The sequence below is a fragment of the Rhinolophus sinicus genome, chromosome 2 (genome assembly GCF_057876585.1).
Source record: "Rhinolophus sinicus isolate RSI-liver-muscle chromosome 2, RSI-T2T, whole genome shotgun sequence".
In the NCBI taxonomy this organism is placed as follows: domain Eukaryota; kingdom Metazoa; phylum Chordata; class Mammalia; order Chiroptera; family Rhinolophidae; genus Rhinolophus; species Rhinolophus sinicus.
The window spans coordinates 116194515-116210625 of record NC_142502.1 but is presented as its reverse complement, the minus strand read 5'-3'; the positions used below and the strand labels follow the sequence as shown (position 1 = coordinate 116210625).

Sequence of the window (16111 nt, the reverse complement as noted above, 5' to 3'; positions counted from 1 at the left end):
ACTCGGGTGAACTTCCGCAGCAAGGCGACGCACCTGCGTGGCAAGAAGCTCTAGCGTCAACACGCCGCTCGCCGTCTTTAAAGGAGCCTACGCCGCTCTCGTCCAATCAAAGCCCAGGCCAGAGTAGCTTGTAAAGCGTCTATTTCCTTTTGTCCCGCCCTCCCCTGCTTTCTATTGGCGAGTTTCAAACCCCTGGGAGCCAATGAGAGCGAGCGCAGGCGCAGCGCGCAGCTGCGGGCGCGGCCTTGCGAGAGCAACTGTCGCGGAGAAGTAATCATGGGGCGGCAGGGGCTCGCCGCTGCAGCCGGTGAGTGCACGGGGACAGCGGGGCTACGGCGGCTGTCTCCGCGGAGGCTGCCGTCTGCCCTGCCTGCTTCCATGTTCCCTCCCGGGCGTTTGCGGCCCCGGGGAGATGTCCGGCGGCGGGAAGCCTGGGGTTTCCGCAGGCACAGGTCCTGCACCAGCGCTGCAGGGACGTCACTGTCCCCTCTTTCGTTGGCTGGGGTCGCGCGTCCAGAAGAAGCCAGGCGCCCCCGCGACCCAGCGTGGCCCCTGCCTGCCGCCAGCCAGCACAGCCGCCGGGGCGGGTCCGGCTTTCGCCGGGAAGGCGTGGGTCCCGGGTCCCGACCTCCCAGCTGCGCCGGCGTTTGGACTGTGTCGGTGATGACAGCTGTCTGTCGACGTGGCACGTCCTGGGCCCTTCACATAACGACCCTTAAAAATGGGCACCTCTGTCCCCGTGTTATGACTCCGCGCAGCGGCTTTGCTAACGTGCTAGACGTTCTAGAGCTCGGGTCCCGGCCGCCCTCTCAGCCCCCACTACCCGGCGCTGCTCTGGCTCCCTGGCGGCATGAGCCGTGGCAACACAGCAGCTCGGTTAGATGAGGCAGAGAGTATTTGCACCCCTCTAGTTTTGTTTTGTTTTTTTCCAATTTATTTATTTAGTTAGTTTTAGTTAATTGAATGTTAGTCTTTTCCTACCATCTAGTCCCCTCACTCAGTCCCTGCCTCTGAACTCCCCCATCATTCTCTCTTTGGCCGTCTCTTATGGCACTTAGATTTTGTCTCATTATTGTGTTTACTTTGTCTCCACTACTAGATTGAAACTTCTTCAAGACAGAAATACTGACTTTCATCCCCTCACAGGTGCCTTGCTTAGAGAGTCAACATGTAGATAGATGTTTGCCGTGAACCCCTAACCTGGCCTATTTTGTCCTTAATCCCAAAGGAAACCATGTAAGGGCTTGTGGGCAAAAGTCATCATCCCGGTCAGAAAGAACAAGACCTGGCGGGCTTACCAGCTCATACAGGCCTGTAACCGAATTTCTGCCTGCAAAGCTGTGTTGTAGCTGAGAACAGTGCCTGTGAGCAAGTGCCCTGGGCTGGATACACCTGGTTTCTGATCCTGGCTTTGCCACAGAGAAGCTGGGTAGCTTCAGGCATATCATTTACCCTCTTTAAATTTCAGGCTGTAAAATACCTCTTAGGACTGGTGTACAGATTAAAGCATGTGAGTGTGAAGAGTTCAGGACATGGCCTGGCATATATATGCACGATGTGGTTGGTGTTGATATTAACTTGGAGGCATGGTCCACAGCCAGGATCATTACAGAAAATGTCACCTTTGGGAATATAAATGGCTGATTTAAATCCTAAGCTGAAGTTGTTTGTTTACTTCCTGTTTTGCAGAGGAGCGGCAGAGAAAGCTCCAGGAGTACCTTGCAGCCAAGGGAAAACTGAAGTGCCCAGACAGCAAGTGAGTCTGTCACCCAGGGACATGGGTCATGCTGCTCTGGTTGCTAATAGCAGCTTAAAACCCTTTCAAACATAGCTCTTTGCTTGCATCTGCTCTGACTACTTTGGGACCCTATGGTGACTCAGAAAGGGTGTTTCAGGCATGACAAAAAGCTCTGGGCAGTGTCTAGTGCGTTGACAAAGATTTGAACCTTATTGTGACAATCTCCGAAGGAGAGAGGGGAGGATGCACAGTATTTCCTACATGCTGGAAGCTTTTCCCATTCCTGCTTTTTTTCCTGGGACAGTAATTCTCATGAAGGGACTGTTTGGTCCGGGACTTGAATGGCCCTGGTTCAGTCCTCCAGCCCGATGCCCTTTGGTCCTCCTCCTCTTAGCACTGACTCTTGAGGTGGACGTGATACAACTGACTGGCTTTTATCTTTTGTCAACATCTTGCCATCTCACTGTGTCATTTATCCCTTTTATTAACACTGGTATGTTTTTTGCCCACTTGGGTCACTAAACGTTTTTTTCAGAATGAGTTTTCACAAAGTTAGCTTTCACTCCATATTTTATTTTCTGCTTACTTTGGGTTTTGACTCAACTCTATTTCCTTGATTAAATAAACCTAGTGCGTTTATTCAACAAACACGTAGTACCTGTACTGTATCACTCTTGGTTCTGGAGACATGATGCTTAACAGCACAGGTGGTCCCAGCCTCCCCGGGCGTACACTGTCGATGGGAGAAGCAGACATGAGGTCTTGATCAAAGTCCCTTCTAGTCTGGCAGTTGGTTTTCATCCAAGGAGATTAACTCCTTCTGAATTCTTTGCTTTCCTACCCTTTTTTGCATTCTCCATCTCACTAGCTAGATTTCATATGTGCCCCTGTTATTATTAATTATATCACTTTTCCCCCCTGAAAATTCGCTATTTGAAGATACTTAAAACAAGGAATTTTTTAAAGAAGCAGTTAATTGTCTTATTTGGCAATGTATCTCCAGTGCCTGGCTGGCACATTGCAACTTTCCAGGAATGGTCCTGGAATGAATAAGGCTGTGCAAACATGAAGAGAAGACATATAGTTCATTAATATTGTCAGAATGCTATGCTTATGTGTAGGATATTTGAGAGGATCACAGGCAAGTGTAGCCTCTGAGGAAGGGAGAATAAGGAAGCTTTATATTGAATGTAATTTTGAGTTATTTTACCATATACAGAAATTGTAATGATTTAAAATTCCATTTTAATCATTATACTTTCCAAACCTGTTGGCCCTTCTATACTAAGAATTAATCTTATTTTGTCTTTTGTAGGCCTTATCTGAAAGCCAAGAGTAATTGCCCGAATCCTCCGCCTTCTAAATCTGTAAGTAGAAATTAGTCTTTTAAAAAAATTATCCATTTTGGGTGATTAGTAATAAAAATAATAAAGATGTTAGCAACCAAAAGAACACATGCAAAGATACTTCTCACAAATAGAAGGACATGTTGGTTTGGTAAGAGAGTTTTGTTTTTTTTTTGAAAGTATAATATACTGAAGTTTAGTTTTGTTAACCAAAAAAAACCCTTAAGTGCACTTTGGTCTCTTCTTAGCTAACGTTTGTTGAGTACCTACTGTGTGTCTGCACATTTCTGACCTGCATTAACTTCCTGAGTCCTTACAGCCTTGTGAGGTAGGTGCTGTCAGTAGCCCCTTTTTACAGATGAGGGAAATGAGTCCCCACATAGCTATTAGGTGACAGAGCTGAGAGCCTGTGGTCTCAGCCACTTGGGGATGCTGCCGTGTAGGAGTATAAGCCTGTGGGAACTCTTACTACTTTCCACTCAATTGGACTTTGAACCTAAAATTGCTCTACAAATTAAAGTTCATTAATTAAAAAGTAAAGAAATGGAGCACTGACACTCACTACTTGGCTGAATCTCAAAAACATGATGCTCAGTGACAGAAGCCAGACACAAAGGCCACATATTGTGACTCCATTTATCAGAAATGTCCATAGTAGGCAGCTCCATAGCAACAAAGTAGACTGGTGGTTGCCAGGGGCTGTGGGGCGAGGGACATGGCAGTGACTGCTAACAAGTAGGGGTTTCCTTCTGAGGTGATGGCAGTGCTCTGGAATTAGATGGTGGCGATGGTTGTACAACCTAAGAACGTGCCAAAACCCACTGGATGTGTTTACAGGATGCAAGTTACAGCTCAGTTACTTTAAACGTATGAAAGGAACAACTAAGGAGCAGCACATATTTGGGGACTTTCTTAGCAGACTCCTCGCTTATGCAGTGAGCGATCATAGGGACAGGAGAGGTGCACGTGACTGCTGGGTTCAAGGAGGAACCCAGCTACAGCTGCATGGGGCAGCGTCCGTTCTGCACCCCCGTGCCGCGCTGGGATGGGCGCCACCTTGCCCCTGGTGCCAGGTGGCTCTGCGTCCACACCAGGTTCACATGGTGACTCTGGCCAGCGCTTCCAAATGCAACACAGGTGGCTCTAGGACTCCACATCTCCCTGGGACGCATGCCCCGCAGATGTCCGCCAGGTTCCCATTTCTGAGTGACTGCCAGTGCCGACACTCCCGCTCTTTTCCACATCAGCCCTAACTCCCCTCACCCCTAGTTCTCAAAGTTCTCTGGAACCTTGTCCTACCTTCCTTCTCCAAAACTAAATCACATGATGGAAACACTTGTTAATAACGGCAAGCTAACCCTAAAACCCCTCCTGACTTCACAAATACGACAGACTCTTCTGAGAGGTTAGGTTCTTATGGAGGTTGAGCCTCCCATCGTCCTCGCCAACGAGGGGCCACAGGTTCTGGAATGACACTGTGGTTGGGATGAGGGCGGTGTTGTTTTTAAACAGTGCAGCAGTGCAGAGGACATGGGGACCTGGGCAGCCCTGACCTGCATGCACTTTGTGTCCTTCCCGGCCCCGAGGGCCTTCCTGCGACATCACCTTGTCCCATTGAGACACACTGCTCACACAGCCAGTTCTCCATGTTCGTTGCGTCTCTGTCACCAGAAGATCCTGATATGCTGTGATAGGGATTCACCATAAAAATCTTCCGTTAGTGAGTTTTTTGCAAAACTCAGCCTCCTTAAGTGAAGTGCCAAATAACTTTTTTTTTTTTATTTTAAAAGAGTGAGCTATTTTTATGGATTGACTTTTTTGATAATTTTGTCTTTTTAGGTTGTTAGACCCAAAAAGAATGTTACTAACCACGCTGCTTTGCCTGTCAAAGCTGCAAGACCTGTTAGCATCCGACTTCAGCCCAGACCTGCCAATATCCCAGGGTCCCAGGAGCCACAGTTGGAGCCACTGAAACGTCTGGGCGAAAGGCTGACTTCAGAACATGTTTCTTCCAACCCAAACGGTGAGCCTTCCAGGAGAAGTCAGCAGCAGCACGAAGCTGGGTCATCCACCGGAGAGGTTTCAGGGAAAACCATGGGGTCATTTAACATGCAAGAGCTGAAAGCTACAAAGCCGCAGGTGACAGATGCAGGAAGTGCTGCACGTGTAGAATCTGTGGATAAGGCCTGTGGTGGGGGTGAGTCCGTGCATGGCTGTCCACAGGACGTGAACAAGGAGAACTTGCCCCACGCCTTCCCTCGCTCTGAGAGGAAGCTGCAGCCTGGGTTCTGGGCCAGAAGTGCGCCAGAGACCAGGTCGAACCGTCAGGCCAAGAGCAGTGTAGCTCCTGAAGCCTTGGCCAGAAGCTCATTGAATCGTGCTATTCTGAAAGACAGAGCTAATGAACAGCTAGTTGGAGGAACACGGGCCAGGATTCCCCCCGTGAAGTCACAGCAGCTCTCCAGAGAAGGAGGAAAAGCCCCAAAGGCAGTTCCCTCTCACTGTGTTCAGACCCTTAGTAGGACTCAAGCATCAAGGAAACCAGGGTTCAAGGACACAAGGGATACGACGGTTACTAGGAGTAAATATGAAAGACTGGGTGGAGCAAAGTTACCGTCACATGCTGCTGCTGAACAGAGAGCAGAGCAGAGCAGACCTAGGACAGGCCCCGGCCTACTGCAGCATCCACATGTTGGGCAAGACCGCAAGCCCCTTCAAGCCCCCTCCAGGCCCCGGGTACCACACAGGTCCAGCACCGTCCGCCAAAGGCCTGACCTGGCACCTGGCAGTTTTACCTCAATCACTGCCAGCGCCCCAAGCTCAAGAGCGTGTGCAGCCAGTGCAAATAAGCACAGTAGCTGTCCACAGAAAGCAGGGACCCAGTGGGAAAGGGCTCCCCCCAAGAACCATGGCGTACACAAACCAGCTCCCAAAACTCACGCCGGCGGCACAACTGTACATGGAACGGGAGTCCCAGGTGGGACCCAGACGAGCCCGGGTACTAAGAGGAAGACTGCAGCAGGGGATCGAAGGTACTTCGCTTTAATTCCAAACTTGTGCTGTTGATGATTAGGCAAGGTACCCATTGGGAATATGGGAAACAGGCCACGAATAATGGCTCCTGGGGCGTTTTTAGCCGCAAGCCTGAAAAAGGTTCTGAAGCCAATCTGTCAGGTGTTAGGGCTTGACTGGGCTGGGGGCTGCATCCACAAGTTGTAAGTTATTCTCTAACTCCTGCATACCTGAACCAGCCAGTTGGGTAAGAAGCAGGTCTGTAGGTAACCCTACTGGGTGCAGCAAGGGAGGTCGTGCTGGGGTTTGACCTTGACACACACTTGAATTGAGCCCAGGGACTTCGCGCGCTCTCTGCACAGGCCCAGGCGGTGGCAACGTGGAGACCCCAGTGCTTCTCCTGGGCATCTGGGGGGCATGCGAAACAGGTACCCAAGAAGGCAAAGGGCAGTGTAAAGTCAGATGGCAGGGGCGGGGGGCAGGAGTGGGTCTTCACACTGCCTCAGCATCACGCTCCGCCCTCCTGAGGAGACAGGCAGTAACACCTTAACTCAGGGCCGTGTGACCGAGAAGGGAAGGCCAGGGGACTTCTTTAACTAGGGTCAGCAGTGACACCTGGGCTGGGGAATGACAGTGACAAGAAAGATGAAACTTCTGAGCAAAAAGAAAACTGAGTAAAAGCCGTGAGCCAGTGGTGGCGGACCTAGATCAGGTGACAAGGTGGGTTGCAGGCGGCATGTGGGTGCTGATCACGTGCAGCCACAGAGGAATCTGTGCAGGGGCACACTTCGCGCCACCGCCCCTCGCGTGCCCTCAGCACCCACGGTGCCAGGCGCTGGGACAGCCAGGGGCTGCCTTGCTAGGTCTCGCATTCCAGTGTAGAGGACAGGAAGTAAGTAAATAGGACAGGGTAATGACAGATCGTTTCCCGTCAGAAGTGACAGGTGATGCCAGACGGAAGCAGGGGTGAGCCAGGGTGAAGGGCCTGGAGTCCTGGAGGGTAGTGATGAGGGGAAGGGCGGCCAAACTTGGAGGGCAGGCAGGACCCAAGACATGCTGCCATTCACCCTGGAGAACTGAGGTCTCCGAGAGCCAAGAAGGCTCCTGGCAGTGACGCGGGTCACGCTGGCTACTGTGCACAGGGCACATCCCATGAGGCCTCGAGTGGAAGCAAGGATGAGAGTTCAGAGCAGCTGCAGCTCGTCAGACGCAAGGTGGCAGTGACACGGACCGCGATGGGCCAGTGGAGATGGGCACGGTGCTGTCTGTACGATGCTGTGCCAGACACGGGGGCCAGGAGAGGGTGCTCAAGACAGCCCTAGTTTTAGGCCCACACAGCTAGGTGGGGACACTTACCCATGCAGGGTCGGCTGTTTGGGAACTTGGTTTTGGATGGTATTGAACTTGAAATGCCTGCCAGACATCAAATAGAAGATGTGGCCAGGCAGTGGGTTCTATAGCCTGGGGCTCCAGGCAGAGATGTGGCTGCAGCATTCATTTGTGAGTCAGCGTGCAGCCGCAGTTTAGAAGCCAGCGAGCCTGTGTCCGCACTCAGGCCGTGTCTTGGTGCCTCCCCCAGCAGCTCAGAAGCAGGCGGGACCGAACAATGCGGGAGAGCGAGGATTAGGGCTTGTCACCATCTTGGAAAAATTGCTCCGCAGTTCCTGTTCATGTTTAGGGAGGAGGGTTTGTGTGAGTTCAGCACAGGACTAAGGAACTGGCCGGAGTGGGTCACTGCGGGCACAGGGTAGGCTTGGGTCTGGTCAGTGGCAACTGGAAAGCTTAGTGTTAGAGAAACAGGTGCTCAGTTAATGGCCTCAGAGACCGAGAGCAAGTGTCACAGGTCGCATGCAGGGGAAATGAAAGTCCTCAGAGGAAATCAGGAGGGATAATCTGAGGTCATGGATTTGAGGACTGATACTGGCCACCTCTAGTCCTGCTGATCTCTGTGGCCTCTGCCTCCGGTCATGGGGTGGGGGGACCACTGCTGCCATTAAGCATCTGTGAATTGTTTTAATTCTCTTCTGAGTTTGCAGTCGAAGGTGTTCAGTGATAGCGCTCAACGTATGTGTATCATATACTCTAGGAGCTTGACCAGGTGCCAGCAAGACCTAACACCATGCCTCCCCTTTAACTGCACAACAGGAAACAGCTGGAAGAATGGCAGAAATCCAAGGGGAAAATGTATAAACGGCCTCCTATGGAACTTAAAACAAAAAGAAAAATGGTAGAGGAAATGAATATTTCATTCTGGAAGAGCATGGAAAAAGAAGAGGAAGAACAGAAAGCCCAGCTTGAACTGTCCAGTAAAATCAGCAGCACTCTGACCGAGTGTCTGCAGCTCATCGAAGGGGTGAGTGAGGACGGTGGTCTCCAAGGCTTTGACCCAGAGGCACTTCCTTAAATATAGTGCTGACCTCTGAGCAGACACTTAGTCTTTCCAACATAGAAGCATAATGATAGTGGTAATAGTGATGACATGCACCTAAATGACAGCCCTTGTTGTCCCCTGTAACCATAGTGACTTACTGTGCCCGCCTCACAAACGAAACAGGCACAGATAAGTTGGGAACCTAAGCCAAGTAGTCTGGCTCTAGAGGGACCCAAAGCAACTTCCTTCTTAATGGGTCAGGTTCCACAGAAAACAGTTGACGTTTGAAGATGAACGAAGTCAGAGCAGCTTGTGTAAAGTTGGATGGTCCTACATACACTGTAAGTGGCATCTGAGTCGGATCTTGGGCCATCTTAAAGGAAGACTGTTAACAAAAAATAACCAGTAGGCTCTAGACGGTCCTTGCCCAAAGCAAACCCAGTTCTGCCCCTTGGCTGCTGGTGTCGGACATGGACAAAAAAGGATGCGTTCAGTTTAGGTCTAGTCCAAGCAATATGTCCACAAAATCAGTTAAACATTAACTGTTTCTTCTTTGTAGAATTAAACTTTTCTTTTCTCTTTTGTTTTCATTGTATTAAAGAAACTACATCAATACATTCTTATTAAAAACATCTCAAACAATACAGGTAAGTGACTAGCCCTCTCCTGCCCTACCTATGCGTGCACACAGAGTCATGCATCCAGGCTTCTCCCTGGAGTGACACTATTGCTAATTATCCCTCCAGACAGTATTTGTGCAGGTACATCTAGTGTGGGTACATAGAGAAAGTAAGTGTATCATTTTGTAAGTTGCAATTATATTATTTCTAAATTTCATGCTTATTCTTCGGTTGTCTTTTCTTGTGTTCCTGGTACCAGTATGATGCTTTGTCAAAAAAGTTGGGTATTTTCCTTTTTTCCTATACTCTGAAAATAGTTTATCCAACATGAGACTTATTTTGCCCTTCAAAGGTTTGGTAAGAACTTGCCCATAAAATCATATGGACTGTGGAGGATAGTTCTGTGTATCTTTTCAATTTTTTCCATGCTCATTGGTCTATTTCAGTTTTGTATTATTTGGGCCAACTTTAGTAATTTCGTGCTTTTTATTTAAATCAGATTTGCTAAAGATTTCTCATTTAATTTTTTTTAAAGGCCATCGTTGGGGATTTTTTTTTCCCTCTTACATCAATGTCTGCATCTATTTTTATGTTTTCTTTCTAGCTTTTTTTAATAGAAAGCTTAGATAATTTATATTAGCCTTATTGTCTTAAAAATACATAGAGTGCTATAAATTTGCCTCTGAATTTAGCTTTGGTCTTGTCCTTCAGGTTTGATAGGTAATGTTTTTCATTAGAGTCAAGTCAGAAAAACAGAAGCCACAACAGATATCTCCATAGGAAGAATGTGGGATGCAGAGTAGTTTCGTGTCTTGTATGAGTTCCCTGGAAGCAGCCCCTAGGACGATAATTTGTGCACAAGTAATTTACTAGGAAGAGGCTCCTGGAAAACGGAGGGGAGTGGGATGTGGGACCAGCAAGTCTGTGTGCCCAGATAAGTCCATGGAGGGCAACTGTGGCATAGTCCCACAGAGACCTCTGGGACAGTTGGTCCTGACCAAGGGGCCAGAAAGGCCCAGGCACTTGTGACTGACACATACACGGAGGTGCAGGTACTGGCTGTTGGACGTGACAGCACTTTCTGAGTCTGTGTGCACAGAAATGGTAAAGCAATCGTGAGAGGGACATGGGTGCTGCACACAGGGCTGGCAGCAATAACTGAGTCTGGGGGACTTGACCTCTTTCACACACACCTGCACAGACCCCGACACACAAGCACATACACATATCACCCTGGCTGTACCTGTGCTGTCCTTCGTGCTTCCATCAGTCGTGTGGAAATTCATTCTGTCACTATTCAGCACTCACACTTTTGTGAATGATGATTACTCGGGGGTGGGTCGGGGTGGAAGACACGTAAACATGAAGGACACAGTGCTTCCTTCAACTATGACGTTTTTCTGTCTATTTGGTCTCATGTAACTCTTAAAATTTAATGATCACTGTCAAAACTCACTGAAATGTACCATTTAAATGGGTACATTTTATTACATGGAAACAAGTAAAATTGAATTTTTTTTCAAATTAGAGATAATTACTGATTGGGCTGATTTCTGCATCCCTGCCCCGAAGAACAGTAGCAGACATGAGTAACGGTGAGATGGTAATCATTTTCTCTGGGTGTTTTTTGCAGGGTGTACTTTCCCATGAAGTATTTACCATCTTGTCCAGTATTCCTGAGGCTGAAAAATTTGCTAAGTTCTGGATCTGCAAAGCAAAGTTCTTGGCAAGTAAAGGCACCTTTGATGTCATTGGGCTGTACGAAGAGGCCATAAGAAAGGGGGCAACAGTGAGTATGAAAATGCTGTTGTGTGAGTCCTGTTTGCAGTGCGGCGGTTATGTAACGTAATGTGAGCTCTGACGTGTAAAGTTATGCACAGAATGTGCAGTACAGTGTCCTTCGTGAATGTTTTATGCCGTAGGACGTAGTTACATGTAACTAATAAAATCACTTGTCCAGTGACTATCTCACTCACCACTCACTCACGAAAAGTAATAGTGTAGAAAACTGTAACATCAATGTCTATACTTCTAAAGCCATACCTCACCATAAAAACCTAAAAATACATTACACCCAACATATCAATGTCCATAAATAACTCTTAATCCTAAAACCTAGTAAAAGTATCTCTAGATAATTTTTTAAATGGACTGAATCAAATAGTTTTATAGCTCTTTTTCTGCAGTATCTTTTCACGATGCTTCAAAATCAGAGTTGTACATGCTCATAGTTTAAACAGTCAGATGGTCCGATAGGGTTCCTTCAGCCAGGCCTCTGCTCCCTTCACCTCCCCTTTCCCTTTCCTCAGAGCAGATGGATGGGTTTTATGTTTACGCTGTAGTTTTAGATAAAGTGCTTTATTGCTATTTCTTGATTTTTCTGTTATAGACAGGATTTGTGGGCTTCCAGCTATGCAGGATGAGGATTTAACCTGTTTCACACACACCTACACAGACTGCCGGCATACACACACACACACACACACACACACACACACACACACACACACACACACATACACACACGTACAGACACATATATGCAGGCAAGTACAGACACACATGCATAGACACAGATACACAGACACACGTGTGCGCACACAGATACACACACAGAAATCATCTTTAACTAGATCCTATAAAAATGTAAGATACTTGATGAATGCTTTATATAATTCAGGCTCTTTGCAGTGTGTTCTGTACATTTCTTCCCAGTTCCCTAAGCTTAAAGCATTTTAGATTTTGTGAAAATGTGTGGCCAGATTTGCTTCTATGCTCTGTTGTTAGTTTGTCCCTTAATTTGATGGAATCCAGGTTGGAAGACCAGCCTCCAGGTATAGTGTTCCCGTGAGAAAGTACAGCTCACTTACGATGTCCTGCCTCGGGGCCTGGCCTACATACGTCGCAAAAGGAAGGCGCCCTCTACTACTTTTCGAGAAATTACTTTTAGGTTACATTGCCAAATAAAGGATGAAAGAAAGGGAGGATTGGGAGAAATTGCCCAAAATGCTAATTAAAGGTTGCATTCAGGTGATGGGATTATGGGTGATTTCTAAGTTTGACCTATTGTTCAGTTTTTCTGTAATGAGGTATGTGCCATTTATGATAAAAACCAAAATGAAACCAGGACAACCCTAAGAATGCATGCCACAGTTTCTGTGTAGCTGTCTTCACATCTTTGGACCAGAGTCTCTACGGGAATACGTCTTCAATGGGATCATATAAGTCAGTAAGAAAATTAACTTGATTTAGAGAAATTTCATTATAGACAACTTTCCATCAACATATCTCTTCATTTAGTCGAACATGCCAGCATTTAACCAACATTTTCTTTGTTCTTTCATTTTTTCCCATGAAGCTGTAAATCTGAAACATTTTAAATGTGATTTATAGGTAGGTAGACAAGAGCTAACAAAGGAAATAGTTTTATTACAAAAAGAAGTTCATTTGCTGTTACACAGTTTCTTAGGTCATTTTTCTCAAGAATGTTTTTAATACTGTTCGTGTTTCTTCTTCTTTCCTTCCAGCCAATACAAGAGTTGCGGGACGTTGTTCTTAACATCTTGCAAGACCCAAAGAGAGCCACAGACGGTACTGCCATGTTGTATTTAAATCACTCCCTGTCGCCATAAAGTAAAAGTCACCAGGGGTCACACAGGAAAAAGGGAAATAATTAAGTCCTCAGAAATGCCTGTCACTCTTGGTTCCCGAGATGCGAGATTTCTGTCATTACAAGTAAATATGCTGCTCCATGCTGAGCAGCCTGGATGAGTATCCTGCCCCCCGAGCCCTGGGTGGGACAGTACCAGCGCCCTTTGGAACCAGAGAGAGGAATATGGGCCCACGTCACGTGTTTCTTCACAAGAAACCCACCACACTTTCACACCCACATTCACGGCTCCCCTTTGAGAGCGGCGGTCGCAGGACTCTGCTGTTGGCCCACCATTCCTGTGGTTGGTCAGAACCACCAGAGCACCCTCCCGGGACAGACACTGAGCAGGCACAGCGAGTGGCACTTTATAGTTGCTGATAACGGATAGAAAACAAGCTGCCTTCAGGAGATAAAATGGATTGTTATTGTGGATTTAGAAGGTTACGCGTCTTTTTCCTTTAAGAGTAGATTTCACTTGGGGGCATGGTCGAGTCATGTAGAATGACAGTGGCTACGCATCATTTGTGGGGATGAGGTCGCAGAGCAGACCTGCTCAGTGGCTCTTCCTGGCAGTGACGCTGCAGTTCAGATGTTTGTTTATAATGGTTGGCAGAATTCTGCAAAGGGACGAGAGTGGGCAGGAAGCCACACCCTGTGCAGCTGGCCCCACTGACCTCTCGGGCTCTCAGCCTCCAGCCGCAGTATCTGCCTGTCTCCGACGAATTTCCTTCTTTCATGTTGGTTGTTTTGGGCTGTCAATGCAAGTTGACACAAGACCTTTCTCAGCCACTGTCCAAGGCAACAGCCATGTGGTTGTCCCTAGGTTAGGAGGGGTCCAGGCCAAGTGAGTTATCCCTAGTAGGCCAAAGAAATGGCCCATGTGTGGTGTCAGGGTAAAAGGCCAGCAGCTGGTCCCTGAGAGATGTCGGGTGCATACGAGACTGGCGCAGAAGCTCAGAGGGACTGAAGGGTGTCAAGGACCCGCCCCCAGTGCGAGCAGCCAGAGACTGGCTGGGGCCGGGCCACGAGCCGGTCGGATGCAGTGGGCTCTGCTCCAGGGCTCAGTGGACAACCCGTTGTAAGTCCCCCTTCAAGTCAGTTTCTCTTTGTTTAGTCCCTGGGCCGTGGGGGTCACATGTTCCAGCGCCTTCATCTGACTGGTTTTAGCTGAATGCTAAATCACTTACATCGTGCTTTCCTTCTTTGGACCTCATACATAGGAACAACCTCTGGGTCTTCAGCTGCTGAAACTCACAGGACATCGATACAGGAGCTGGCCGGCGAGATGGAGCCTGGAAAGTCTTATCTTTCTCCAAAAGGGAGGGAGCAGGCCCCAGCAACACCCCAGAAACCCAAGGCAGAACAGGGTGGTCATTCTGGTATCAAATTACAGGTGGCCCCCCTCCCCAGGTAAGAGGATGTGAGCAGCATCGTGTGCGCAGGCCCAGCCATTGCTGCCCCCCGTCCGAGTGCCAGGGTACTGATACCTGCCTGCGGGGGACCAGCTGTTCTGCCCCGATCTGGCATGAAGGGAGGTGCTGAGGGTGAGAAGGTCTGCACGCACGCCTCCTTCCCACAGGCACGTGCCCCCTCTGCCCTGTCATGCGTCCTGCTCTGCACACCCACCTTCCTTTCCCCAGGCCTGGCCCATGTGTAAGGACACGGAGGGCGGTTGGGTACGGCCTGATTACAGACCACTTTTTAACAAGCGTGTTTAAGGCAGAATCCGTAGTGATTGAAGGGACCATGTCAGGCTTTCAGTGTGATTTCCTAAAGTACTAACGTGACGTCATAGGAGACATCTGAGCAAGGACGACTGTCGTGTACTTTACCTGGAGGCACAGTGGGCCTCTCCAGCCCCAGGCTCCTGTCAGCCGTGCCATGTCCCCTCCACATTCAGCTCGTGGGGTGCGAGGCGGGCCAGCCGCTGGCCTGGCTCAGGCCGATGCAGTCGCTGGCCCTGCATGTGCAGACCAGTCACAGCAGGAACGGCCTCCGCAGCCTGTCCTCCGGGCCCCTTTTTATTGGGATGAGTTAAGAGTTCATAAGGAAGGTGCCCAGGTGGTGGATTGGTTCGTCGCCTGAAATATGTTTTTTGAGTAATGTACTGTCAGGCTAGAAAGAACCTTAGTGTTCATTCGCCCAACCTCAGCTGGTTTTAGGCCCACTTTCCTCAAAACCTGTCCACACTTTTGGAAGTCTGAAATAGACAAGCACCGGCTGCCGAGTGGTTGACTTCGTAAAGCCACATTCTACGCTTTGGTCAGTGTCTCCCTCTGCTTACGCCATCCCAGAGCAGATGGACAGCCCGGCCACCTCAGGACAAGTGTCCATCTCGTGGTGTCTCTCGCTCTTTCTGATATGGTGACTGGGATGCCAGAGGAGGCAGGGTCCTGAACTCGCCTCTCGCTATTCCAGGGTGAGCAGGATGGCTGAGGTGCGGGACCTAAAGCTGGTCACCCCCGTCCGGCGTTCGGTGAGGATCGAGCGAGCCGTGTCCCACTACCCGGAGCTGCTGCGGGAGCACGACCTGGTGGTGGCGTCTCTTGATGAGCTCCTGGAAATGGAGGACACGGAGTGCCTCGTGTTCCGCAGAAACGAGGCCCTGCCCGTGACCCTGGGCTTCCAGAGCCTCGAGTCATAACTTCAACACTTCTTGTTAAGAGTGCGTTTCAGCCTCCGTGAGACAAGTCACATCCTCTTCCAGCCAGCCTGGGACTTGGGAAGTCACTCACTGGGCTCCCTTTCAAGGGTGTCCCATAGGAAGGCCTCCAGCTTGCTTGTTCAAGGCAGCAGAAACCTCACACTGAATGCAGTTTGCCCACAAGCCTGCAGAGGACTGGGCGTAGCCTTTCCTTCCTGCATCCACTTTAGCAGATGGGCCACACCAGACCCTCTGGTCAAGTCCCCTCATTTCACAGATGAGTTTGCACCGCTCTGCCTTTGCTCAGAGATCTCAGGTGATGGATGTGTGACCTTTGACTTCCGTCACCGTGTCCCTGTGGTGAGGGATGACTCACGCCCTTCCTGTCCCAGGTCTCCTCTAAAGAAATGCACCCCTAAATTGGGATGGACGTCTACCTTCTCATACCCACACCTAACCTTGCAGAAGTGCTTCAAATAGAAGCTGGGGGAGGGGGGAAGGGGGGGTCGCCAGTCCACACTTCAGCTCTTCCCTGGACCCCGGGCCTGAGAAGGCCATAGGAGCTGCCGTCCCAGCCCTCCAGGCAGCTGGCTGCCCTGGGAAAGGAACAATCAGAATCGTTACGTAAATATGTATAGAAACGCTCGTCAGCATACTTGACGTTTTAGTTTTCTTCGTATTTAAATATTCACCAAAAAAGGCAATTAAATTTTGTTTATTCCTGCTTA

The 16111-nt window shown here is 49.0% G+C and overlaps 1 protein-coding gene across 1 annotated transcript; it reads left to right on the top strand.

The window, feature by feature from the left end:
- On the top strand, positions 1–16111 carry CKAP2L (cytoskeleton associated protein 2L). The gene is made up of 9 exons (XM_019714015.3): positions 1–307; positions 1690–1756; positions 3054–3105; positions 4924–6116; positions 8242–8449; positions 10721–10876; positions 12615–12678; positions 13960–14149; positions 15158–16111. Exons 1-9 carry the CDS (start codon positions 277–279, stop codon positions 15381–15383), a joined length of 2187 nt encoding a protein of 728 aa, XP_019569574.3. The 5' UTR covers positions 1–276; the 3' UTR covers positions 15384–16111.